At 55.4% G+C, this 27,304-nt stretch overlaps 1 protein-coding gene across 1 annotated transcript; it reads left to right on the forward strand.

The window, feature by feature from the left end:
- Positions 1 to 2,350: 2,350 nt before the first annotated feature.
- VOLCADRAFT_106960 (uncharacterized protein) lies at positions 2,351 to 21,893 on the forward strand (the record flags this gene model as incomplete). Its single annotated transcript, XM_002955764.1, has 29 exons — positions 2,351 to 2,384; positions 3,297 to 3,458; positions 3,734 to 3,999; positions 5,268 to 5,360; positions 5,792 to 5,943; positions 6,139 to 6,207; positions 7,229 to 7,266; positions 8,081 to 8,157; positions 8,230 to 8,304; positions 8,620 to 8,754; positions 9,399 to 9,503; positions 10,339 to 10,422; positions 10,921 to 11,133; positions 11,681 to 11,795; positions 12,566 to 12,723; positions 13,292 to 13,507; positions 13,937 to 14,111; positions 14,433 to 14,540; positions 14,981 to 15,288; positions 15,580 to 16,161; positions 16,468 to 16,761; positions 17,645 to 17,722; positions 18,451 to 18,596; positions 19,007 to 19,150; positions 19,681 to 20,086; positions 20,375 to 20,413; positions 20,843 to 20,851; positions 21,056 to 21,204; positions 21,812 to 21,893. The coding sequence occupies 29 exons, from the start codon at positions 2,351 to 2,353 to the stop codon at positions 21,891 to 21,893; spliced, it is 4,512 nt and encodes a 1,503-aa protein (XP_002955810.1).
- Positions 21,894 to 27,304: the final 5,411 nt, after the last annotated feature.

Raw genomic sequence — 27,304 nt, forward strand, 5'->3', positions numbered from 1 at the left:
TCCGTCAGCGTTTGTTGAGGGATCCGTCGCGCCGGTGGGTCAGTCTGTGCGCGGTTGGAGAGCGCTGGTTTGACCTCGTCCTTGTGGTTTTGGCAGCGTTCTGTTTGTTTGCTCTTTTGCCTGTGTAGAGATGGCGTGTCCGCCGTCCTTGCTGCTGGAGTATCGTTTGGAGGTCGTTGAGGCGTTTTGCTTGGGGAGCTTTATTTCGTGTCGCTGTGTGTGCCTGTCTGGCAGCTCTCGCGTCCTTTGTCCCTCTAGCGGCCCGTCGCGTTGCGCTGTTTTGGTGCTCAGTTTGTTTGTTATTTCCGCTAGAGGGGGTATCTTCTCCTTTGGCATTTACCTATGGAGCAACAACTAATGCGAGCTTGCGTAAGTAAGCTGGGTTAGTTGGGCGTAAGGCCCAATGCGTAACTGTTAGACTAACTGTTTCGCAACGGCCCGTGTCCTCAGGGCCGTCATTTATTGCGCGCATTAAGCTGGTTAGCTTATCTTGTTTTTGTTGTTCAGCGCGCGCCCGCCCGCCCGCCCGTTTCTGGCGCAGCCTCGCGTTAGTTCAGTTGCGGTGTCTCTTTCTCCGTTCGTTAGGCCCGTCTTCTTCGGGCCTCTCAGTCCATTTCTCTCTTTCATTCTTTGTAACAGAAAATGGCATTTACCTATGGAGCAACAACTAATCGACAGGATTTGATGAATATTGGCTTAGTTCGTACGGATTGGACAAGGAGTTGGATGTATATTATTAGGCCCATTGGTATCAAGGTTTCAACTTTTTAGGGTCGGATATGTATTTGGAGATATTTATATATTTGCATATTATGCGAGGGCTTCCAACCTGCTGCTTGAAGCCGTATTCTCCGTAGTTCATTTACTCGTGTCTTTTATTATTCTTTGATTCAGCTCTTACTGCTTGTCGGTTGTATCTGTTGCATCAGGTTTGTCCAATCGTAATATAGCCTTTGGTTGCTCCAACAGCCAGAGGTTCTGGTTGGCGAAAAGTTGCTCCAGAGCCTTTATGTCCGCGCGTAGCTCTTCTATTAGCAATACGAAAGGCTGCGCTGGTCGTTCGTTGCCTGAGCCCATGTCAGGCGGCAGGCAGGCACATGGACAGTAGTAGCCTCGTAGTATCAAGGGCGAGCTGTCCGCTGCAGGTACTTCCGGCGAAGACTAGGGGGGCGTTTGGATCTAGCAAAACTCACCTGCAAAGATACCGATTATTTTGGTCGTAGTCGTGACCTTACTGTAAATAATTCTTACGCTAATGAATTTATGATAACGGAGCGAAGTCTTTTACGGTTCAAGGTAATTGCGGTAGCTGTTAAGGACTCGACCAGGATGAACGCCTTTCCAGTGCTCACAGCAGGGTGTGCGCCTGTAGTAGCAGCTGCACCAGCAAAAACATCGACGGCGTTGCGGCTACAGCGACGGCAACAGCGACCCCAGCAGCCGCTCCCTCGTTCAGTTGTTTGCGGGGAGCATACAGGCCCTCCTTTCCACAACTACTGGCTGGCCGGCTTACACAGCGAAGAATCCTATGGCCCCTATTTCGCAGGTCTATATCCGACGGGCCCCACCAGGCATTTTCCCAAGGGCGGAAACCTCTCTCCCCTTCTGACCTCCGCCTGCGTCGCACCCGCCCCCTGGTTTCCCATGCTGCCCTTTCATCCAACCCAGCCAGGATGACAGCGATACAAGAGAGGCGCAAACTTGGCTTCCTCAAAGCGTGCTCCCGATTCATGTGCGGCGCAAAGCATGCTCCGGGGCTGGAGGCCCCCAAGGGGTGGGGGGCCCCTTGGGCCATATTCGCGTGCTCAAGAACAATCGCATGTGCCCGCGCGGTCAGCAATAAATGAAAGATTACCAAAATGTGCCATTAGGGAAGCCGCGTAAGGATCGCCACCTCACCTACCTACCTACCTACCTACCTACCTACCTACCTACCTACCTACCTACCTACCTACCTACCTCGAATCGAAACCGTTGTTACCGTATGCGCGAGATACACCCAGATGAAGCAATGCAGAGCGTGCGCACGTGCCTTCACGTAACGTAGCCCTAGCTCACTGACCTATACCCACCCACCGATCGATCGATCGATCGACGGACCGACGGACCCATGGGTCGCAGGAACAAGTTCAACATTTCAGCCGCTCACAAGTGCATCGCGGGAGCGCGTGTCGTGACATCATGTCTGTCTTACGGGATGTTTTTCACAAGCACGGCACTGAGTTACGGAGATGCGAATGCATCTGCCGCTGCCGCCAGAACGCAGAATTGCAAGGTTCCTTCCATGCCTTACGATTTGCAGCATTGCAGCTCTTGTACGAGTTTGCTCAGCTCATTATGAAACTGAATTATGAAACAGCTCTTGCGAGATTTGTTCACTTTAGGTAGACACATTACGTAAGCTCGTCATCCAGACTGGTCATTCAAATTTACCGTACTCGTTGTTTCATTTCTTTTCCTCAAGCGGCGCATTATTTCTACGCAGAGACCATATCTTCAACAGCTGGAATGATTAGAAGTACACTTAGGAAGCTGTGCTCCAAGTGCACTGGCGCAGGGCCCTTAGTTGCAATCGCTTTGGCATCTGCTGTCGGCGGCGTATTTGTAATTGCAAGGACACTTAAACCAAAAAAGTGGAAACGTTTAGCGTTGCGCAAGGCATTCAACTGTGCTATCGCCGACATCTCACAGAATCGCAGCTGGGACACCAGCGCTGCCTGCATCCTGTTAAGCGGAGGTCTTGACAGTGCGATTGTTGCAGAAATCGGAAGTGCGCAATTGGGCCTAAGGGCTGCCCTGACTGTCGTTTGCTCGGATGGTGAGAGCAGTACAGTAGGTGCAGTACTGGAATGGCGATTGACGAAGTCGTGGTGCAAGTTCACCTGTTTTCGCATCCGCCTTTCTGCATGCCTGTCATCCATATCGTCGGGAAGTATCCACATTAACTATTGTTTGAGGATGGAGCCTTTCCTACGTTCGCATGCATAGATGACGCCCTTAGGCAGCTATCGGACAGAATGGGAGAAATGTGTGACAGACGTTGCGTCCTGCGTTTAAAAGGAAAAGAATCCGGGGGAATGTCTTCGTGCAAGACTTCAGGGCCAACAATCCGGGTGAAAATGTCTCGTGCTAGGGAAGGGATTGAAAGACTGCGCAAGAGCGCAGCCATACGGCCAAGAACCGGGATCGATGTACGGCCATTTTGGCGCATTACCATCATCTTATCACTTTTCCCCCTCGGCAATACGTCCCAACTTTGCCATGTCCACCGGTATTTTTCCGTACCTGTCGTGCAGATGCCACCGACCTGCCGTACGCTACTGCGTCGGCAGCCGCCGCCGGCCTGGATCACATTGTCGTACGCATCTCCCTAGATGACCTGCTTCACCGCCACTTGCCGGCCGTCGTACGTACCCTTCAGAGCTTCGACCCGATGTCTCTGCGTAACGACGTAGCCAGTGAGTCAATCCGTTGGGCCATGACGCGGCCGCTTAAGTAGCGCTCAATGCCGTCGTCACACTACAACATTCCCACGCTCATGTCCCCGACCGCCTATCCGTATGGGTCAACATTCCGCCGGCTCCGTGAGTCGCAACTCCCCTCCTTACCGATCAAAACATGGTTGCATGTTCGTTTACCGGCTCGTTACCCGGTTACTTCGTTACTTCAGCTCACTGACGCATGGACTATCCCTGACCCATGGGTCGCGACTCATTTCGTCCATCTGCAACAGTTTCCTGCGCGCTTCATGAGGCAGCCGCCAGGGGCTTCCGCTGCGCTGCCACCGGTGACGGCGCCGACGAGCTGTTGGGCGGTTACAGCTTCACGCACCGCCTGGAGCCTGCTGCCTGGGCGGCACATCGGGCCCACATGGCACGCGTCATGGAGTTCGGCAGCTCACGGCTGGGACCACACCACGGCGTATTCGTAGCGTCACCTTACACGCGGCCGGGGTTCAAGGCCGCAGCGCTGCGGCTGGGCAAGGCTGATTGCGTGCAGGTTTGGATTCGGTCGGTTGGGATTTGGGTAGACCGGTGCGCGATGGTGGGTGGGTGGGTGGGCTTGCCAAGGACAAATGAAAATGCGATCGATCAGTTTCAGATTGGAGTGGTGCTGACGGTGACGGTGGTGATGGCCAATAACGAGTATATTCCCCGGCCCTGAATCCATTGATTACATCACCTCATCACTCCGCGTGCAGTTTGCGTTTACTTACATCATCTGATTGGGCCTAATGCTGGCGAAATGCGCTGATCATGGCCTGAAAAGGAAAGGCTGCCAAGGGACCAAAGCCACGAGGGAGAGAGGGGTGAACATGCGTGCGTGCGTGTGTGTGTGTGTGTGTGTGTGTTTGTGCACGTCCCCTAATGTGGCCTGTCTGGGCCACATCGGGAGGTAGCCGCCCCAGCCATGAGCGCTCTGACATCGTCAAGTAGGGGTACTTCAGGCCCTCTGGGACTGGGGCTGATGTTGTCCCGCTGCGTTAGGTATAGGTGTGCTTGGAGCTCGTAGGTTGCAGGGACAGAAGCGGTGTGCGTGTCTGTGTGTATGTCTGTGTGTGTTACCTATCACACAGACGCACACACAGATAGGTAACACTATCTGCCTGGCATGACACCGACCGGGGCACCTAACCGGGGTAGCCACCGGGGAGACCGCCGAAGCGCTCTGCTCCAGTTGCAGAGGAGCATCCACGTGTTCAGCCATGTTGTCCGCTCACATCCACACAGCCCGCCTGAGGCCACAGTCCTCCCCTTCTCCTCACAGGGCTGCTAAGCTATGCCCCACTCCAGTCCTAGCGCAGGAGGACTCAGTTACCCCCCACCACCACCATTCGACCGCACTGGTAGCTCCACACTTAGCAGCTCATCCATAGTCCCATTCACCAAACGCAAGCAGGCCATACCCCATAGTCTCTTTCACCGCTTGAAAGCCACCAGCGAAGCCGCACCCTGGCTGGCTAGTACCACTGAACTACATCCTAGCGCAGGAGGACTCCATCCTCCCCATCACTTCTCAGGGTCCCTATGGACCTGCCCAAGCTCTCAGCTCTCTTGGGAACGTCCTCTTAGTCGACTTGACGCAGATAGCCAGCTCCAGCCCTCGACACCCCGATCTATTTCACCCCGGGGGGGAGACCAGCTGTGGGACCCGAACCCACACCTTCGGAAGCTATGATGAAAAGAAAGGAAAAGGATTAGTTGAGGGAGATAGAGGGCAAGAGAGGTTTTTTATGAGTGCATGCCTCACCGCGTATATTCCCGCAGGCTCAGCCCGACGGCTCAACCCTCGGCAAAATGCCACTACGGGAGATGTTCCCAAACGTTACCGCGGCGATGCGACGCAAGGACCCCATCGAGGTGCGTCATAGGGGCACACGGGTGGTGTGTCGGGGGCACACACATGTCAGGATGAGGCTGGGATGACCGACGCGTGGGTCATTGCAGGAAGGCAGCGAATGTCACAAACTGGCCCATGCGAGTAACGACACCTCATATTTGGAAACATTGCAACCGACCCGAAGAGTCACGGCACACTCGCTGCGCTTCCAGATACTCCGGCGGCCACCCTCCGCCGGCGTAGCGGCGATGAGGTACTTCTACCTCTCACTGTGCAGCAGCGGTGTGACCGGCCCGTGGCCACCCTGAAGAAGCCGTGGACGTATTGAATGTATTATGCCCTTGTGTGTGTGTGTGTGTGTATGTGTGTGTGTGCTTCTCAAGACAAAACTAGATTATGGGAACGCTGTACAAAGTGAGCCGTATGGGGGGGGGCGCACGTACGTGCGCAGGTGGGTTGCGGTACCACGGCGCTCTCCAAGCCAGGGTATTTCGACCATCTCATCTCCGACGAGCAGTTCGCGTCTGAGAGGACTTACGTCATGGAGCACCACAAGGTCGAGGTTCGCGACAAGGAGCATCTGCACTACTACCGGATTTTCAGGTCGGTCGTGGGGTCTGAATGCTGAAGATGGGGGTGATAGAGGCGGTTTGGGACCACCTAGGTCAGGCTTTAAGCCAGGCTGAGTCAGGCTCTCAGCCAGCCAGTCACCAAATGTAATACACCCTTTCCTTGCGTAAATCGTGCGTATGGTCGACGTCTTGCTGTGCTGACTGCCCCCTCCCCCTTCCCCTGCAGGGAAACGTTCCCAAATGGAGTTGTCCCGGGCAAGCCTCGACATGGCAGCGACCCATGTCCGAAGTGCGGGTGAGTGAGTGAGGGACGGGCACTCATGGATGCCGAACTCACCTAACTTCTCCCCATATGCCTGCTTGCTGATAGCCACATATGCCGCTACAGGTCATATCAGCACTATCGGCAGCTGTGTTTCGAGTAATGCTGTTTCTTCGGGGGCTTTTCCTCTGGCTGCTAATGCTGCCAATGCTGCTAATGCCACTGTCGACGAAGTTCTTGCAGCTTTCGGTCGTACAGTCCCACGAGCACATGAGCACACTCACAAGCTGCTGTCTATTGTTGTTGTTGCTGTTCCTAGGACTGCTCTATGCAATGGGGTATGTATGTCTTCCTTTCGTGATATGTGATAAAGCGGCCCAGAAGCCTCCCACTCTGTAACATTACATTACATTACATATGTCTTCCTTTCGTATCGCCTTATGGCTTCCCTTGGTCCTTCATTTTCTCGCGTCCTCAATCTCCCTGCCTAAAGTAAAACTTGTGCTCGGTTTGGTTTTTTATTGCGCAGGTATCAGATGTCGGACCGCTTCCAGACGTTTTGTGTGACATGTGGCCACTACGACCCCAACCTACGCCTGCGCCATGGCGCATAAGGCCTGCTGGGCGTGATCCGCAGCGTCAGAGAGCCTGATACATCCGTCCTGATGGCACGTGATGAGGCGTTGAGGCATGTCGCACCGGATGCAGTGGGACGAGAGGTGTACTCGAAAGGCAGTAGCGGCCGCGCACGCAGATCGTCGAGACACACACATGCACAGAGGAAGCGGCAGAACAACGGTCGGTGATGCCTGGAAACGTCCATTTACGTGGCCGAGGGGGAGGTCTGGTAAGGGAAGGATTGAGCTCAGGAGCCCTGAGGGAGCTGGGGACATTTGAAAGAAATTGACTGTCCTTGTGTCTCTGTCCGGAAAATTGCGGGAGGTGCACTGCTTCATTCCCTTGTTAACCGTTGACCAACCACATGGCCATCAGCCAATACAATTATACCTTTCGCTATCCATTTGAATCTTTTCTGCACCTTCCTCAAACCCAGATGTGTCTTTGGCATACCACAATTCCACCTGTTGGCAAGTGAGCGCGTGAGTGAAGTCAGCTTAAGGCAGACACTGCACTCGGATTCTCGCAGCAGTTGGTTTGTATCAGGATTGGCTACAGCGACAAGCACGCACGACGTTCCGAAACAGGGCCCAGGTGGCTAGGGCCGAAGGGTTCCAGCCCAAGCGACCGAAAGCAAAAAGTTCTTCCGCAGTTCTCCAAGAAGCAAAAAATTCCTGAGGGAAAGAAGCTACAGCAGATAATGCACTGAACTTGCAAGTTGCCTCCATCAAAGCAGTTGGGAATCAACCAACTCTATTACAGCCTGCCGCTTTGTCAGGTTACACAAGTACATTTTGTTCTTTTTGGTAATAGAACGGCTCCATCATATAACTGAACGCTGTTTTAATTGAGTCCATTGTTCTAGCCTTTAGCTTACTCCTTGCTATCCGATAATTTTAATGTTCAGGCCGAAATAACTCTTCATCAACAATTGTATGCCGTAGACAGACGTGTTCTAATATTATGTATTGGGCTGACTTTGAGTCGGGTCCCGGGGTTTATCTTGGTCACTCACCGCCTGCCATAACGGCATAGTTAAGTCGCAGCGGTGGCCGTCTTGTATCCTCAGGAATAATGAGTGTAAGGAAGGAGGTGAAGTTAACTCCGGCTTATATGTTGTCCAAAAGGTTACGATTCGAATGTGCACGCGCAGGGTTCTGAGAATGATGTTGTGTTTGCAAGGCTTAAGTCCTTACAAGATACCATCAGAGGCCTGAAACCGGGTAAGTCACAATTTGCTGGAGGACACGAGCCGGCACTTTCTAGCGACCTACCCGTTTGATTGCAGGCAAAGGCGACGCGACCATTGTAGCTGTGGTGCAAGAGGTCCTGGGATTCCTAGCTGCTTGTTCTGTGCAGGATGTGGTAAGCCATAGCTAGCTGCCTGGGGATGTTGTCGTATGTTCCATCGACAACAACGGCGTCACTTCTGCGCAGGTTAGCGTTGCCATCAAAGTCCTTGAAGATGGAATTGCACTCAGCCCGCAGGCAGGCACAGTCCTGCGCCTCGAGGTATACAGTCCATCCGAAGGGACATTGGGGGGAAGTGCCAGGGATTGTGATCGGACGCTGCTTCAGGCTCGCAGACCGGCATCCACTAACAGTTCCGCCACGATCCCGTGCTTTGGTCGGGTCACGACGGCAACCGGTCCAGGAGCAGGTACACACCAAGTACATGGTTTTCCAGCGCTTCTTCTACCTACTTGCACTCCGCACCACAAGCCGAGTCTCAAGCGTACACCCCCACACCGTACACACCTCCCCTTTTCCTTCCCGCCTTACCTCCCCTTACGCTGCGTCCGGAATTCACCAATCTTCACCTAACAGGGCGGGCTCAAGCAGGTCATCAAGCATTTGAAGGCCGCTTTGACTCTACCTGCCGTGGCGGGTCCTTGCGCCCGGATCCTGGCGGTGACAGCCGGTACCAGCACCGTCACACAGCAGGCTCTGGCTAAGGAGAAGGTACACGGAGATACGGCATATAAAACCCGGGGTCTGTAAAGGATTGCGTCCCTTTTTTTGAACTTTCGATCCAGGACGCCCCGGAGACACGCTACAGTATAACTGACCTGAGCGGGGTCCTGTAGCTGCTCCCGTCAGCTGATGACCCCGAGCGTCGGCGCCTAGTGTTCCCTATGCACGTCAGAAGAGCAAGGGAACCTGCGATGCACCACGTGCGGTTAAGCACGTGGTGACAGTGGCCGCTATGCAAAAGCAGAGCACGGTGCAAGCGCAGTGCAGGGCCTGCGGCGTGGTAACTGCGGCAGCAGCAGTGTTATACAGCTGAGGATTTTAGGCGGCAACCTATCCATCCCACGCTGCACGCGCACAGCCCTTTTCTCCACCGCTCTTTGCACCGCAAAAGAGAAAGAAAGAAAGGAGGAGCCTTAGCAGGACACTGAGCTCTCTCTTTGCATGTGGGTGTTCCAGCCACAGCTAGGTTGTTCGTATGTGGTGCTATCCTCCCGCCAAGAGACACCATCAGAATCCAGGACGCACAATTGGAGGTCGCTAACCTCCTCCTCCACCAACATCATCGGAATTCCTGTGAAGCAATCCCTATAAGCGAAACCCAGTTCCGCCGCGTTCACCTTTTTGACGTTCAGGGTCTGGGCCAGCTGCTGCTCAACGCCTGTGCTCTGCACGTGAAGGATTCCGCCATTGCTGGACCCATTTGCGAGGCCCTGGCCCACATCGCCCGGGCACCCAAGGTAGGACCTGGGGCCGCATCAAGGCTAGGTAGCTCTCTCTGGCCGTGCGGCATGTGGGTCACGAGCACGGAGGTCTTTTGGGGGTATAGGGTCATTTTCTGTGGAGGCCGGGGGCTCTGGGACACTTTCTGTGGGACGCTCTGCGACGCTTTGCGGGGGATCGCTGTGGAGATCTGGTGGGGGATGCTTCGCTGTGGAGCCTCGTTGGGGTTCATTTGCAGAACCGCAACCTCAGGGGCTGGTTTGCCAGGTGCCATCCCCGGCACCACCGGCTCGTGTGGGGGCTCGTGGGCGAGTGGATTTAGTTGGGACACATTGAGCGGACATTCCAGAGGTCTTGGCTCCTTACACGGGATGGTGTAGGAGTGGGCAGAAGCGCCCAGAAAGGTCGGGCGGCCAGGAGGGTGGTGGCCGAAAAATGGTTTTTAGCTAGGTTGGGTAGCTGGGGGTTGGCAGCCCTCAGCCTGGGGCTATTTGGCGGGAAGCTGTGGAAAGGTTTGTAGTGGATTTGTACCGTTTGGGAGGAGTTGGCGCTTGCTCCTTTGCTGTCCCCTTCTTTCTATCTGTCAGTCAGTCTGCCTCGCAGGTTGTTGTTCTTGGTGCTGCGGGTGGGGTTTTGGGGCCTATGGCGCCCCTCCTGGGGCCCTTCCTGAGTCTGGGGCCCAGGACTTGGACTGTTCACTCAATATATTTGAAAAAATAGCCAGCAACCCCAGCTGCCACGACCACCCCGCCCACTGCCGACTGGACTCATCGGCAGTTGTATTTTCGCTTCTATCATTCACATGTTCCATCCTCCTCCATTCCGTAACAACCCCTCTATACGCTACCGCAGGGCGCCTCACAACTGGAGTGCGAGAACCTGTTAGCCGTGATGCAGGAGATGCTCGTGTTGTACCTGGGGAATTGGCCTGTCTTTGTGAGTGGCTTGGGTGGCTTGGTGATTTTATGAGGTTGGAAAGGTGCATCGCCAGGGGTCATTTGACTCGTGGAGAGGCGACGGGTAGAGAAGGTGGTAATACCCGCCAATGAGGAGGTTATCCATAGAGTAGCTAAAGGGCCAGGAGCGGCCTCTGCGCGGGCCAGCACAGCAGGGGATTGGCGGATGGTTGCATTGGGGCATGTTTTCCTTGCGCCACGGCATGACATCCTAGGGCCAGTGCCAGGGTCAAGGCATGTGTCCTCCCTGCGCTGGTCTGATGAGCACCTCAGACGCTTTATTCACGTTTTTGTACGTGTATATACGTACACCATTATGCACGCCGCTAGAATCGCCACGGTGGGTCGGAAAGTAAGTCGCGTCACTGGACTGTAGAGCGCTGTCTAATGGATGGATGGGTGGGTGGGTGGATGGATGGATGGACACGTGGGTTTGATGGATGTCAAATGGATGGACGTGTGGGTGTGCCGTGTTCAGGGCTGGGTGCTGAAGCTGCTCAAGAACCTCGCCAAGCACGAGTACCTGCAGTCTGGCAACACCACGTTTGGCGGCGGGGCCCCCGGCAGCGGTCCTGCGTCTACCGCCCGCGGAGCTCCTGGCGTCCTGACGTGCACGGGCGAGGGGGTGCGGCTGCTGCTGGGGGTGGCACGCGTGCTGGCGCGCATTCCTGAGCAACGCAAGCTTCTTAAGGTCAGTGTGGATGTGTGCGTGTATGTGTGGCACATGCGTGGCAGGTTCGCGCTGAGCGTAGGTGAGGCCCGTGCACCGCATGGAGCCGTTTGCTAGTAGCCCTGCTGCCGCTGCCCCCGTGCAGCTACCCAGGTGGCCTGGGGAAGCTTTCGGATTTCGTGTTACCTGTCGCGCGCGCGTCTCGTCCCATGGTCTGCATGGGCAGAGCGCCCTGGCCGCGAAACAGCGTTTGCGGTCTGCACGGCTGTCGCAGCAAAGGAAAAATATGTATATTACTCTTATGTTGTTATATTACTCTTATCATTGTTGTTGACTTCTCTTTTAGCCAAAGTGCCTGGTGCCGCCTAATTAACACCATGGCGTGGTAGTTACCGCGGCAGGATGCCGCTGTCACAGCGCCCCGATCTTCGCTGACGCGCATTCCGGTGTTTTGTCAGGTCAGATCAGGCCTTGTCTGGTCTGGTCCTTTCTCCCCTACCCCGCATTACATTGCCATGACCCTCTTCCACGACCCCTACCTTTCCTGATCTCGCTTTCTTGCCCTCAGAGAGTGAGCCGGACGCTGTGGCTGCTTTGCCCGCATTTGCTGACGCCTCTGCCCCCTCTGGAACCGCTTGTGCCGCTGCCGTCCAAGGATGCACCGCACTTGAACATTGCGTCAGGTGCGCGGCTAGCGCATGAGGGTTGGGTTTGGCGCGGCGCGCGGGAGAGAGAGAGACGTGAACCCTGGACAGTAGGTCGGGCTCTGTTAGCCGTTCGCACCGCATACGCGGACTGCAAGCCCAGTGTAGGCAAGCCCAGTGCCTACCCTGCGCGCCGCGGGTGGAGGGGTGTACATCAGAGCTCGCAGCTTTAGTAGTCGAACATAAGCAGTAATCGTCGATAAGTAGCCGCTATCTGTGTGCACATCACTGCACTTGAATGGCTTTTGGAAGTGGCTTTTGGCATGGAGCCCTTGAGCACCTCACTGCTCGAATCGGGCAGCAGATTGGCAATTGTTCGGGATTTACGCAACCTTGACCATACAACACATATCACAGCAGTTCCAAGCCGTAGCTCAGATTATACACACACACACGACACACGCGCGCGCGCGTGCGCATACGTTGTGCTACCCGTAAATATAGGCCGTGCCTACAGTATGGCAAATCTATGCGCAGGCAAGTACATCGTTTCAGCCCGTCTGTGAGGTATAAGTGCATTCTTGTCAGCCGAGTAGCAGCCCTCGGCCGGGATCTGCGCCATATTTCTCTTTTTTTTCTCTACGGGGAAACGAGCTGGGAGCTGCATTATCTGACCCATTTTACTGGGGTCAGCGTTGACCATGTCTGCACGGAGGCAGGCGTTATTTGCAATGCCTCGGTGTCATGTTCCCTGAGGCCACACCGCGCCGGTTTTCTCTTGTCCTCCTTGTCCTCGCCTGGCCATGCAGCGGCAGAGACGGATTCCCAGCGGCATCAGGAGCTGTTCCCGGAGGAGTACCCCTGGCAGCAGCTGCCGCTGCCGCAGGCGAACCAGTTGCAGCAGCAAACCCCGGGCAACGGTGTAGGGCCCGGATGGTCGAGCCAGCTGGCGCAGGGATCTTTTACGGTAAGCTGGCTTTTTCCCTGGTGAAAAATGGTCGTGGAAACGGGCTAAGCAGGAACGTTTTGGACGCACGCACATTGAGCAGTGGAGGGCAGTCCAGCGGCGGACGGGCTGGCGGGGTTACCACGATTGATGGCGTCGCGTAATCCCCCTGTTATGAGCGTGCGTATCGCGCGTTCTCTTGGCGTGTTTCTAAGTAGCGTGTATTCCTCGCTGGCTATCCTGTATGCATGTTTGCCATCGGTATTGCTACTGCTATTTATTGAAGGCGAAATGGATCGGATGCAATGGTGATTGCCAGAGAGTTACAAAAGCAACTAACGGCTCAGCTCAGCCACAAACCACTATTCTACAAGAATACCAGACCAACAAGACTAGCAAATTCATTGTCTCTTAATTCCAGTTCGACAGTCGATCAGATCAGTACGGGAGATGGCTCCGAACATCAACCGAAACCAACTACAGCGCACACACCAGGCGGCAGACTGACCGAATCACATTTACCTCAAAACTAATACTAATCCTATTGCTATATGCACTCCTTCCGCTTTCTGGCTCCCCGGTGTTACAGGTGCGGCCCACAGGCTCCCTGCCGGCACGCCCACCCTCCGCCCGTCAGACCTGCCGTTCAATAGCGGCTATGAACGGCATGGGCGGTGCTGGCGGCGGTGGCGGGGGCGGCGGAGCCCAAGTGGACGTGGGACCGGGGACTGGGCCGGGTCTGGGGCTGGGACAAACACCGGAGCCCTTTCACGGCTATGGAACCAGCTTGGACTGTGAGATGATGGTGGGTGCAAGGGTTCAACGGCTGCTGAGGCAGGGCAGCGGCAGGGCGCCTAACCAGAGGGGCTGCTGCCGCTGCTGCTGCTGCTGCGTGCGGTGGACTAGTAGTAGCAGTACCGGTAGCAGTAATGGGGTTGTGGTTCTGGGGTGCGGATGTTGGCGGTGTTGCGGAAGGAAGGCATTGTTGAGGATATGGGGCCGTGGTGGGATGTTGTGCACATTTTTAGGGGGGGCGTTTGAGGGAGGTTCTGCATCTACACCCGTCCTACCTGCCCCCCAACCCGGCCCCCCTACCTGCTTCTCACACTTGCACATCGGCTCTTCGCCTTAGCTCCTACGCGCGCATCTGCTCGTCACTCGAGCCCAAACCTTAGAAAGTTAAGAGGGTCTCAACCCAGCCGGTTAACTCCGTCCCGGTCTCCCCCACGTACAGCTTCACGACCTTCAACGCATCGCTAACCCACGCGGCCTTGTCAACCGAGTGGTCTACATGAACATAAGCGCCAGCAGCGGCCCGCCGCCGCTCGGCGGCTCAGCGATGCCGCCGTTTGGCGTTAGGGAGTCCCAACCGCTGCAGCCGACGCTGCGGTCGGCCCTGCAACCCACGGGTAAGGCGCCACAGGAGGACCCCGTGGGGGCTTTCAGTCCTTTAGGTGTTGGGAGTAATGCACTAGGCAAACGAATATACATTGGGATTCGGATTTCCCCATCCCATCTCATGGGATGGCATGGGATACAGCCCAGGTCGGAAGATAGCAGCCCCCTTGGGTAGGTGGTAAGCGGCAGCAGCCGCTTCTGCTAGAGGACATAATCTGACACCATGACACGGCATGACATGGGATGGTGGAGGGGATTTGCTTTTCGTATTGCGCTTCGCTGTGTTCCGGTCCTGTCCGGTCCAATCCGCCGTGTCCACTCCCCACCCCCAGATCAAGTCACGTGGCTGCCTGAAGCGGCGGCGGCAGGCCGAGGGTCCGACGGACGCCCCACATCGGGGACCTTTCCTGAGCTGGCCCGCGTTGCGCCTGGGGATGCAGGTAGGGTTTGGCCGCGTCACTGAGCTGCCTCTGTACTGCGAAGGTTGCGGGGATACGCTATCCGAGAAGGGCAGGACGGCTACTAGAGGCGCAGGGCCAGGGCCGGGAGGGGCATGCGCTCTAGCCGGACGAGGTAGGGAAGAGGGGAGGTCGGCTCGGGCTTCTCCTTACGTTGTTTTGGGGTGCGGCGATTCAATGGGCGCACAGGGGTTAGCCTTCCTGCCTGGCGCCGAGCCCTGGACGGGCGGATGCACAACTTCTGCAGCATGTAGAACGCTACATGCGTCTTGTTAACCGAATCGCCCAAGGTACCAATATAGAATTCCGTTAGCTTCGGTGTTGCGTCCTTTGTAGTGGAATGGTATTATGTTCCGATGGTGGTGGTGCTGGTGCTGGTGGTGAGTTTTTTGGCTCCCCGGTTTCCGGCACACTGCTGCCAGGCGATGGCGGCTCGAACGGCGTTCAGCAGGGGTTATCCCTGGCCTCCCGTACGGCATCCTCGCCGGAGTTGGATCCCTTCCACCTCCCCAACATCAATGCCGACCCATGGGGCCGTGGAGATGGCAGCGGCACTGGCGGGCTGCAGGCGTTGTTGCGGAGCAGTGGCCGCTCCGCGCCGGTGGCTATTGGCCCGCTGAGTTCAGCGACCGTCGGCATTGGCGGCGGCCCTCGACCGCAGTCGCCATCGCCTCCATCGCTGTCATTCCACTCCAACTTTGAGAGCGGAAACCTCCGCTGCGCGACGCAGGTATCTCCGGGGAACTCAGGGAAGAAGTATTACATTGCGGCCTGTGTATAGCGCGTGGCCGTTGGCCATGGAAACAACTGGATGCCTACCCCAGGGGTACAAGGTTACAGCACGGCCAGCGCAAAACGTGTAGTCGGTCACCGTGTAGCCCTGACCCGCAGCCTGTATTTATAGTATTTCATTCAGCAGAGGCATTGAAGCGCCGACTATCGCCTTGCCTCCAGTGTCATATCCTGGTATGCTGTACCCCACTGCGTCGCTCTGACACGGCTGCGGATTGCCGTGCTGTAGGTGGGCCCACGCGAGTACGACCTTTTCCTCTCGCCCGATTTAAATGACCGCTCGGAGGGCGGCAACCTGTGCCAGTGGTTTTACTTTGCAGTGACAGTGCCGCCGGGAGCGTGCAGCGGCTCGGGCTGGCCTCAGCAAGGCCAGGCTTGCCGTGGCGGCGGCGGCGCTGGTGCCACCGCCCAGTTCTATCAACAACAAGCCGAACTTCCGGCCTCGTTAGAGTCGGCCGCCGCTGCGGCCGGCGGTAGCAATAGCAGTAACAGCAGCAATAACATCACGTTATCACCGGGGACGGGGTTGGGCCAGGGGCCAGGTATCAAGATGAACATTGTGAACCTACGGAAGAAGGAGTCGCTGTTCAGTGGGGGAAAGAGGCCGGTAATGTGCCTTGCGCGGCCTGCCACCGTAGACGGCGAGCCCTCGATGACGACGCCGCGGTCACGACCCGGCTCGGCGCCGTCACCGGTGACGGACCCCGGGGTCTGGCTCCGCGCCGGCACCCATATCAGCTACTATCCATCGCCGTACCGGGGGAGGCCGACGGTAGCGGGCGAGGGCGCTGCGTCGCGAAAAGGCAAAAAGGTCCGTCACTCGTGTGATATGAATCTGGAGTTTGGGGTGTTTGGATCTTTGATCGCTTGGGTGCCCGCAGTTCCCAGTGGTTTACTATTTCGACGTGGTGTGTCTCGAGGTGTTATCTGCAGCTTTGCGTTGCTGGTAAACAGTTTTGTGGTCACCTGGAGCAGCTTCAACGTAATTTGACTGCAATTCGACAGTGTAGTGGCAGCCTTCCTGTGTAATGGCAATTCGACAGTGTAATGGCAGCCTTCCTGCACACTTACCTAAAATGTGTGTGTGTGTGTATGTATGTGTGTCGCGCTGATGCAGCCTTCCGCTGCCGCAGCGGCCGCGGCTGCGGCGGCAGCAAGCCCCGGCGCCACCGGCAACGGCGCTGCTACCGGCGCTAGTGCCGCCGCAGCGACGCAGTCATCCGGGAAGAGGACCAAGGTTAAAAGCAAGGCGAACGCTATCGCCGACGGCGCCGATGGAGACGGAGGCTCCGCCTTCAGCACCACCGCCATAGGCCCCGGTCTGTACTGCGCGAGCTTTACCCTTCATTTTCCCGTCCCGGGAACGTACTACGTCGCCAGCTGCTATCCATACACGTACAGCGACTTGCAGGTGCGCACCCCGCAGGCACCTTGTACAGCTTTTTCTACCTTGAGCGAGCAGCCCTGGGAAACGGCATATTAGGCGGCATGTTGTTTGCATCTCGCAGGCAGCGCAAGGGCTCGCAGTAAGCCCTCGGTGAGTCATTATGGTCTCCGAGACCTACCTGACGGGCTCAGGCCGTGCATGGAGTTTATGCACGTTATGTGTGTGTGTGTGTGTGTGTGTGTGTGTAAACCTTGCAAACTTTAGGTTTCGGTCCGCTGTTTTAGTTATGGCTATGGTACCACTCCTTATGCCTTCTATAGCACAACCAGCGCTTTGTATGGCACAACACAGCGAGATGTCAAGCTGAAAAGCCTCTGTGCAACGCATCCTTTGTTGTGGTCTGTAACTGTTTCGTAAAATATGTAACAGTTACAGGTGTAGCGCCGCAATTGTCTCGCGGCATTGCGTCTATTGGCAGGGGCCGGCGCTTGGAGTCTTGACTGCCGGGTTCGCCTCGCTGACGTGCGGACCCCTAAAGGCCCGCCTTCCTGGCAAATGACAAATCCTCACGCACACACGCACACACGCACGCACGCACGCATTACAGCTTTCCGTCCTCACTCTAATTCCGCAGGATTACTTGGACGGACTCCAACGCCGTCTGGCCATGGAGTCAAGCTCAGCCTCTGCCTCCGCAAACTCGCAGCAGCAGCAGCAGCAGCGCCAACAGCATCAGCAATCACAGCAGCTGCAGCACTCGTTGTCGCAGCAGCTGCAGCAGCAGCTGTCGCTGCAGCCGCAGCCGCTGGCCGTACCACCGCCCCTCGTACGTTCCGTGCTGTGCTACACATTGACGGGGTTGCGAGTGGACCTTCTGACAGTCACGGATTGGAGCTCGCCGTTGGAGGCTGTACGACAGCGCGAGTGCATCTTCATCACGTCACGGGTACACCCCGGGGAGACGTGTGCCAGCTGGCTTATGCAGGTGCGTCTGTGTGTACGTCTGTGTGTGTGTGTGGTTTGGCGTCGTTGTTAAGGGAGGCCAATATTTCCTGTTTTACGTCCCGTTTTTTGTTTTCTGTGTTTTTTTTAAAGACTGGCCTGTGAGAGCATATGCGCGTGATGTGTTATGCAGTTAAGTGGATCATGATGTATCTGACAAACTGGCCGGCAATGGTGCGGTCACATGGGCGGCTCTGTGGTCCTTGACGACTATTGGGTGGCGGGTTCCTCTCGTGCCCGGAGGGGGTGTGTGCGTCAGCACGGGTTTCGCAGAGCCATGTGTGCCCCGGGCTCCGCTCTCCGATGGACCGATTCTGGTTGAGCAGGCCTGATTCACCATCCTTCTATCAGGCCCGGACTGGTCTTTGACTGTTTGCCACTTGAAGCAACGAAAAACTGGGGCGCTGGGCACTGTTCGCTGGCCACTGGGTGCTAGTGGTCAATGGGCCCCGATTGGCTAGGGCTAGGGATTTCGAAATCTTTGCCTTAGAACCATTTCTGCTCTTATCTGTGCCTGCTTGTGTCGCATCCAACCTCTTCCTGGCTCGCTGCCAACCTCCTCCTCGTCCTCTTATCCTCTTGTCCTCCTCGAACGCTGTTATACCATGACTCCAGAAAAGTACCGGTCGGCGGATGCAGATCCCTTGATGATATGCCCCCCAGGATACTTCAAACGCCCTCTTCCTCTTTGCTTTCTTTATGACGCCCTAGGGCATACTGGAGTTTCTGTGCTCTTCGGATCCCGCGGCGGTTACGTTGCGCAACTCTTTTGTCTTCAAGCTTGTCCCCATGCTGAACCCTGACGGGGTCGTGAACGGCAACTACCGGTGCAGCCTGGCCGGCGTGGACCTCAACAGGTGGAGACCTCAACCGGGCTGTGGGAGGACGGAAGCTTGATGGGTAGTTTGGGAGGATGATAGGTGTGCACATGTGTGCATATATGTGTGTGGTGTGAATGGGGCGTGAGATTGTGAGGCTGCCAAGACTGGAACCGGAGTAAACGAGACAAGAGAGCAGCAAGAGAGTGACTTGCACGACGACACTACCACACTCGCATTACCTTGATGGTCACCCGCGCTGTCCACCATCCGGAGAGACACAACACGTTCTCTGCGCTAAGCTCCCAAAAGTACATGGTCCCGGCGGAGGTATTTTGCGCTCTGCACAACACTCTTGTGTGCATCGCCGTGTACTGCACTCTTTTAACAGCACGTCACTTGCATGTGCCATGTGATTTGGACTTGGTCCCTGGTGTGCGAACGTGCAGGGTGTGGGACAGGCCTTTTCGTTGCTTGTACCCAACGGTCTACCACTCGAAGCGTGTTTTACAGCAGCTCGCAGCGGCAGGGCGCTTGGCGCTCTACATTGATATACACGGGCACTCCACAAAGTCGGACACGTTTTTCTATGGGTGAGCAGCGTATGCGGCGTGGCTGTCCAAGTTAGAACCTTCCGGCTCGTAGGCCATAAGATGTGTGTGTGTGTGTGTTTCTCTGCCTGGAGCTCTGCAAGGTTTACATCATGGACACCCTTCGTCGGTCCCTTACGTGCCGTTCAGCTTGCCTTGTGGGAGGGGGTAGTGTATTGCTATGACGGCAATGAGCGGAAAAGAGCGCTCCAAAGTGTCTCTCTCGGTACCCCCCTGTTGACCCACGCCCTGCCCTGCCCTGCCCTGCCCTGCCCTGCCCTGCCCTGCCCTGCCCTGCCCTGCCCTGCCCTGCCCTGCCCTGCCCTGCCCTGCCCTGCCCTGCCCTGCCCTGCCCTGCCCTGCCCTGCCCTGCCCTGCCCTGCCCTGCCCTGCCCTGCCCTGCCCTGCCCTGCCCTGCCCTGCCCTGCCCTGCCCTGCCCTGCCCTGCCCTGCCCTGCCCTGCCCTGCCCTGCCCTGCCCTGCCCTGCCCTACCCTGCCGTGTCCTACTTGCTTGTGCGCCTCGGCTGCGCAGGTGTGAGCCTTCGGCCGCGGCATTGGCAGCGCAGGGCAAGGCGGCACCGGCGGCCATATACGCGTCTCCCAGCGCCCGCTATGCAACCGGCGGCGTCGATGGCGAAGCGCAGTTGCTCCCACAACAACAACAGCAGCAGCAGCAGCCGATGCTGCCGGGCTGTGGCAACGGGACCGGTGGAGGGACTACCATCGCTGGAGGCCTGAGCGTGCAGGGCAACGGGTTCGGCGGCGGTGTGGGTGCTGGCTACGCTGGCGGTTGCGCATGGCCGTACGGTAATGGTGGGCCTCAGCAAACTAGCGCGGCGTCTGCGACGATGGCGCCGCCAGCGTCGGGACCAACCCCACGGGTCGCAGCGAGGCTACGCGTCCGGATGCTGCCGTACTTGACGGCACGCATATCATCGGTGGGTGGGAAGAGGAGAGCGGGCAGTAGTCGGCAGACGGAAACGGCTGATCAGTGTTGATGATGCTGGTGGATTTAGCGGATGAGGGGCTTTAAAACGTCTTTGTCTGGGCGAGCTATGCAAGACGCTCTCACGCTGAGCGTGGGGGGCTGTGGGAGCCGCTGCGCAGGCTAGAGAGTCCCTGCTGCAGGGTTGTGCTGAGACATGCAGCACCGGATGTTGGAGCTATGGGAATTTTGCGAACCACAAATTTATCCCCACCTTTCCCGTGGGCTGTGGCGATTGCAGGACTTCAGCTTCGCCAAGTGCAGCTTCAAAATTCGTAAAGTAAGTAGACCCGCGCAATATGTTCGGACGCAAGTACGCTTTCTCATTGTGTGTTTGTGTTTGTGTTTGTGTGTATGTGTAGTAAAGCCCCCGTTGCGGTCTGTGCGCTGCCAGGGCTGGCGCCATCAGTAAAACAGTAAGCTTCCACCTGCCCCGTTTTCATCTTGTAGCCCATTGCCGCCGCATCGTCTCGTGTCTCTGGGCCTGCTGTACCGCTACAGCGCTAGCATACCTGGCTTCCCATTTTGGTCAGCCACTTGGCCGCCACCACATCACCTGGCTTACATGCTCTGCTCTCAAGCAACGTATTAGAAAACGACAGTCAGGTTCAATTACCGTATTAGTCCATATCCACCATGTACGTACCACCATGCTTTCAGTATTGGACGCCTCCATGCCGCAACGCATGCCTTGTGCCATCCCCCACAGCGCACGCAGGTACATACGTTTCTAGCTTTCCTCCCTCGTTGGGATTGCTCCCTTGTGCCGGCACACAGATCACTCCCTTCTTCCTCTCCCTAAGCTGACTCCTATCCAAACCTCACGCCCTTCCTCTCCGTGCTCTCTCCCTCTTCTTCTCTTCCTCACATGCACCTAGCCTTACTGAGATGATGGTGAACCGGCCCCCCCTTTCCCCTCCAGGCCAAGCTCTCCGCTGCCCGTGTGGTGGTACACAGAGAGCTAGGGGTGGCTGGCTCCTACACATTGGAGGCCAGCCTAGCGGGGTCTTCCACGTCAGCAAACCACTTCAGCGCCCGGGACTACCTGGCAATGGGTCACAACCTGTGCAGGTGGGTTGTGTTTTCCCCTCGGGGTCTTAATCTTGGCTTCGGGGAGTATCCAGGAGTGTTACTGGTATGTATATACATGCCCTGAAAGGTGCCGTCCTGAGGTATCTGCTAGTCGCGCTAGAGCACTGTCCTATAAGGCGGGATAGGGCTTGTGTCTTGATGTAGGTCTCAATATACGGTTGTCGATGTCCGCAGCGCGTTGGGGGAATAGCTCCACCAGTACTGTTGCCGTACGCGCGACGTCCTAAAGTCGTATTGTTTTCGTGGTGCACGATGTCTTGTTGACGTAATTGACGTAAGAGTGTTGATGAAGAGCACGCAGGATATGGACCGACTGTGGAGGAAATAGAGGGGGAAAGGGCCGGCCTACTTTCCGTTTTATTCAGTTTACTGAAACTGAGTGCGATGTGGCGCGGGTCGTTGAAGTAGGTGGGATCTCACAAGGACACCAGAATACCCGGGAGTCGGCGTGAAGGGAGAACCCTTGAGCCCTGAATAACATGGGAACTAAAGGGGAACTAAAGGGGAGCTAAAGGGGAACTTTAGTTCATCCCCTACACCAAAAGCTGTTTTGCACGGCCCCGACCCTTCGGGCGTGGCTTTGCAGGGCGATTTGCGAGCTGGCCGAGGTGGACGATGCGGCGCTGCTGGAGGAGATGAATGCGCGCGTCACGTTGCCGCCCATGTGATTGTTATTTGGACAAGGCAGGGAGGCCAAGTGCGCGGCGGTCAGTGTACGGCCAATATTTTATGGCCGAAATTGTCAAAATTTTGCTTCACGTCCTTATGTGTACAGCTGCACGGAGACCGGCAAGCGACTTGGGCACGTGTGCCACAGCGCGAGCTGTTGCATGTCACAGCTAGTCTATGGTTATGGTTTTCCAGGTTTTAAATACTGCCGAAGGGCAGTAGGTTAGTTGCAGAAGTTGCGGCTAGAATGGTTTTTCTTAATATAGTTTATTCTTAGGGTGATTTGGATAGCTCGCGGGTCCCGAGGAACGTAGGGATGTTCTTGCAAAAAGGGTATATCCCGGTAAGGAGTATAGAGGCAAGCCTTGCCTGAGGTATCTTTCCCTAGCACATGCGCTGGCGTGCGTGTGTGCGTGCACGCGTGTGATAAAACGCATATATTTATGTGGAATGGTCAAGTTATAGTCCGTGAACGAGGTGCTGTGCTGTGCTTTCCTAGGATAACAGAGAAAACGATAATGGTTTGCATTGAGTAGGCACAATACTGTTAGGTTTTTTTGCGTGCATGCGCGGATACGTGCTTGCAGGCATCTTCGCGATGTTGTGAACTTTTCACTTTTGATGCGGAACATTTTCGGTGTGGATGTCATGGCGGTACAATTATTGACTCGGTATCTGCCTCCAACGCTCGTCGGAGGGTTGTGTGACTCGGACGCCATGCATGTATGCCGTGTGTTTGCGTGTGCTTGGAAACGGACGGAAACACCCAGAGAGCTTCGTGGGTCGCTAAGTGCAGGTACGGGGGAACTTCGTGTCTTTGAGGGAATCCTGTATATGGCTGGAGATGGTGCGATTTTCATCATTCTGCCGCGTCAGTGAACTCTGTAGAGTGTGGCTAAAGAGGAGGGGGCTGCGATGGGGCCTGTTCGCATGTACGTATATGTATGTATGTATGTATGGCGTGGCGTGCACAGTCTCGTCACCCTAGCCTCGTGCTGCATAGTGAGGCCTACTGAGCCAACAGTGTGTTGTTAAATATATCAGTAGAGCCAGAGTGAGGGTTATGCGCGCAGCACAAGCAGCAGAGGTCAGGGTACTCATGGCATATAGACTGATTGAGAGGATATGTTCCGGTTTAGGGCAGATTTAGGTTTAGAGCTTACATCGGAAGTGAACGCCGCTGTCGCAAAATGTGCGCGACTTCGCTATGCTGCAGTAGTGTGCGTTATGTCGGGGAAATTGGTTGCTTTTGCTTTTTGGACCCACCAGCATGAAAGGCAGCCTATTGACCCACTGGCGAGCACCAAGTGTCTGGAGCGCTTCCAGTCGTACATGGCCCAATCCATCGCTCTGAAATTTCCTTAGGCACACGAGTAAAGGCGACAGCTATCTGATATCATCAACTCGGCAGCAAGACGAATAATTGGCACATTTCGCGATTGATGTGGTTTCTAAAGTTATAAAGCCTTTGCATGTGACATGCTTATCCGGAGTTTGGAAAGTGAGGCTTGCAAAGTGCTTAATGTGTCTGCGCAGTGTTTCTCGTTAGTTTGTTTTTGCTTCGGAGTGTCGCTTACGCGTTGACCCTTGTTTTGGCCCCAGGGTGCTCCTCTGCCCCGGGACGCTGACGTCTGACGCTAAGCATGGAACGGAATACCGAATGTAACGATAAAAGCAGGTACGCATACGCCAGACCGGCCCGAGCCTAGGGTCGGCGTCCGTTCACACTCCCGGGGCCGAAGCGATAGATAATCCGAACTAAAAATCGCGATTAATACGCCGCGCAATAAGATCTGCTAAACAATATTAATTCTATGCTGCTTAGTTGCATGCGCTGATGGCACTTTGTATCAGCTGAGGCTCACGGCCACTAAGCGCGTGCCAAAAACCAGCTCCGAGACCAAAGTTTTTGCTGCGCCAGCTGCTAAGAGTGACTTATTTCAGTAAATCAAATTTCAACAACGTAATTCGCCGTATAGTTGGTAAATAAGGGGGCTCTGCACAGGGTGATTTGTCTTTGGATAGCTTGCAAATGCTGTTCATGATATACTGTCATGCCTTGGCGATTAAATGTCGATTATCCGATGGAAGTAGCTTTAGGATGGATACATGCACCTTGCCCACAACGGGGGGTAGGCAGCGACTAGAATGTTGCATCCAAAGTTTGCACTCGAAGGTCATGCTGGAATTGCAGCGTTCTTGCACCTGCCATGGACGTTAATGAACTTGCATTATACAGCGACTGCTGGAAAACAGTTCAATTTCCTGTCTCGCAGCTGTCAGGTAGGTTTGCTGCTTCAAGGTCCCCTGTTCCGAACCCCTTTTTGTATGGTCGCAACACGCCCAGCTGCGCCAATAATAATAGTATATATTGATTAGTATTTCTTCATTGTTGCAGAGGACCGCATTTCGAAGAGTTTGTTTCCAAACGGCCGCACAACTTCAGACGTCTCAAGACGGAATTTTCGACTGCGGCGTTGGGTTGTCATCCCCAGTTTTACTTCCACCTGCTGATCTGAATCCATCGTCCTCGCTTCTTCCGCCGGTGCCCACGAAGGTACGGTAGAATGAGCCTGCTAGCATGGTTAGCACGGTAGACGTCCCCTTATCAGCATTGCGAACATAATTTCATATGTTACTGCATATTGGGATGTATGGGCATACATGTAAACTCGCACTGCTTCAGGCGCCGGCGAGACTAATACGTCGAGCCGTTCGTGTCGGGCATGGAACTAGCGTATCATTCAAGTATGCATTCAAGCATACTTTACACGGCCATATCAAAATTAGGCTGATGAGAGCGGAATAATTGTTGGCATCGGCAGTCGTTGTTCGCCAAACTTCTAACAGCATGGTATCATTTGGACCACTTGGTACACGAACACGCTAAGTTGCCAGCGTTCCTATACTTAAATGAAATGAAATCTTATGAAAACAGTGGCTTTCTCCGGCTGTTATACCTACGTTGGGTGGTTTGGGGTCTTATTTACGCGAGCCGTACTGGCTTGGCGAGGCAACTAGCCAGCACGCATCGAAGGGTGGCAACTGCTATAATAAAACGAAAACCCTCATTCAATGCTGAACGAGTGCTCCAACTGGTCCATTGTAGTGTGCATTTCCACACGACCAACCCCTTATTTCTGAATCGGAAACGGAGAGAAAACCCCAGGCCGGGGGACCCAGGGATTCCCGCGCGCGAAAAGCTCCCATACCTGTCGAATGCATGCCTACGCGGATTCTGGCCGAAGTGCCCCACCAGGGTGGCAATTCAGCGGTCGATAGTATCCCATAACTTATTTGCCCGGTCCGTTTCTCAATGGTATGCTCCCAGCAACTACACCTACCAGTCAGCTCGATGCTGCTATGAGATGCCGTCAATGCGGCTCACTCAGGCCCGCTTCCAACAGCAGCCAGCCCGCCGTCTGCTGCGATAGCTCCTAGCTGCAGCGGGAGATCATGGTGGGATCTCGCTCGCTTACATGCATGCCAACCCTAAGTCGCATGAAGTCACGGTGCTCCTGGACCCCTAGGATCGGCAGCCATGATATTATATAATGGCATGCATTCCGTCCACTCCTAACAATTAGGAGCGCGACATGGCATGCAGCAGCCAGCACCTTTTGCGACCTCTGCTGTGGAGTAGTTTAGCTGGCCGCCGAAAAGCCTCTCTTCAGGTGCTGGCGGCAGAGCGCGTTAGCGCGTATGTATAGACGACGTGTCTGTGTTATAGGGTTGGGGGTGCGTGACCCCATACCTGTAGAAATACCCATACGAGCCGAAGGCCCAAGGACAAGATCTGAACGCCTAAAAGCCACAAGAAAAAGAAATACCGATAGCGCACAAAGGGAATAACTGAGTTTCAGTGAGCCTACATACGTTTCAACATCCTCACCAGACGGGCTGGCTCCCATTTCATGGCCTCCAACATGCTCTGTTGATGATATCGAATCCTTCTTCCGCACGAATATCATTGTAAGCTGAGCATTCAAGTAACACGATGTGTGTGCCGTACTGTACTACATCTACTACATGTGTACTACAGCAGTCGGTTTTGGTAAAGTAAGCACCACGATTTTGTTTCCGCTCGTGCTGCTCATGTGAATATTTTACCACGCACATGCTGCCTGTATGCAATGTAGCGACAGCGCCTGGAACCTGTAAGTTGCGCGACGGAAAGTTGGAAACCGGAACCGTGGAGACCTTGACGCACTGTAGTAGTTGATGTTGATGTTGTTACAGGGTGGTTAAGCTTCACCAGTGGCCTCCTTTCCCGAGGCAATTCCCTGCTCTCCCCTGCTAGAGGGGCACCCCATCCGACTTCAGAGTGTACTCTTTGAGTTTGGCAACTCACCACCAGCATCCAACCAAATCTAGCGGATCAACGGCGCGTCAACTTAGTTCCTGGTCAGCTCGCGAGTAGTTGTACATTATATTTGCATTATGTACGGCATGCATATCGTCTAGGCGCCAGCAAGCCATTAACGCGAGGAAAAAAATAGCTGAGGGCGCCATTTCCCCCCCTAGGAAGGTCTATACAGCCACACTGCGTGCCAGTAAGCGTGCATGCTGTGCAACGAACAGCAAGCAGCGGTCTATCCATAGGTTGGGCTTACGGGGACTGGATGGCTCAGTCCAAAACATGCTGCGATTCGGGTGCATGTTGCACTTCTTAGGGATTGGGTACTGGTACAAGCCCTGTGCTTCCTTTCTGGACGCGGTACGGATTGAACAGATATACCGCCGTGCAGCAGCCTCCTAACCCCCCTGCAAGCTTCCCAGCCCATCCTAGGACTCCGCACCATAACATTTCCGAGCTTGTTTTTCTGTGCCGTCATTCATTCAGCACTTCCGAGAATGCAACAAACCGCCAAGCAATTATATTGATCCATATGACTCGCGGCGGCAGTAGCGGGTAATAACCCACCCATCGGCGGACAGCCAACCAATCCCGGATAGCATTGGATGCAGGGCACGCATTAACGAGTATGAACGTAGCTGTCTAATGCAATCACCATGTCTTCACTTAAGTGCTGTCGTCACATTCGCAACACCACATATACATGCAGGTAATGTACACCTCTACTGGGGAGGTCGCATCGTCCTCCTCCCCCTCCTCCTCCTCCTCATCGGGGGCGGTCAGAGCACCTGCTGGTGCGTCGGAGTTGCTGATGGCGGCATCCGGCGGCGGTCCGCCTTCAGGTGCTGCTCCTCCCGGGATGAATGGCGGTTCATCAGGAAGCAACTCATGGGGATCTTCAGATGGCGGCCGCTACGGTAAGGAGCCTCTTGGCCAAAGCAAACTCGTCCTTCGATCTTCGTCTATATATCTGATTTATTGAAATACCTGCTTTGTTTACTAACTTTGTGTTTTATATTTTATTCCCAGTATGTCGGTCCAGATGCGCATGGG

Source organism: Volvox carteri (genome assembly GCF_000143455.1).
Source record: "Volvox carteri f. nagariensis unplaced genomic scaffold VOLCAscaffold_55, whole genome shotgun sequence".
NCBI classification, from domain to species: Eukaryota; Viridiplantae; Chlorophyta; class Chlorophyceae; order Chlamydomonadales; family Volvocaceae; genus Volvox; species Volvox carteri.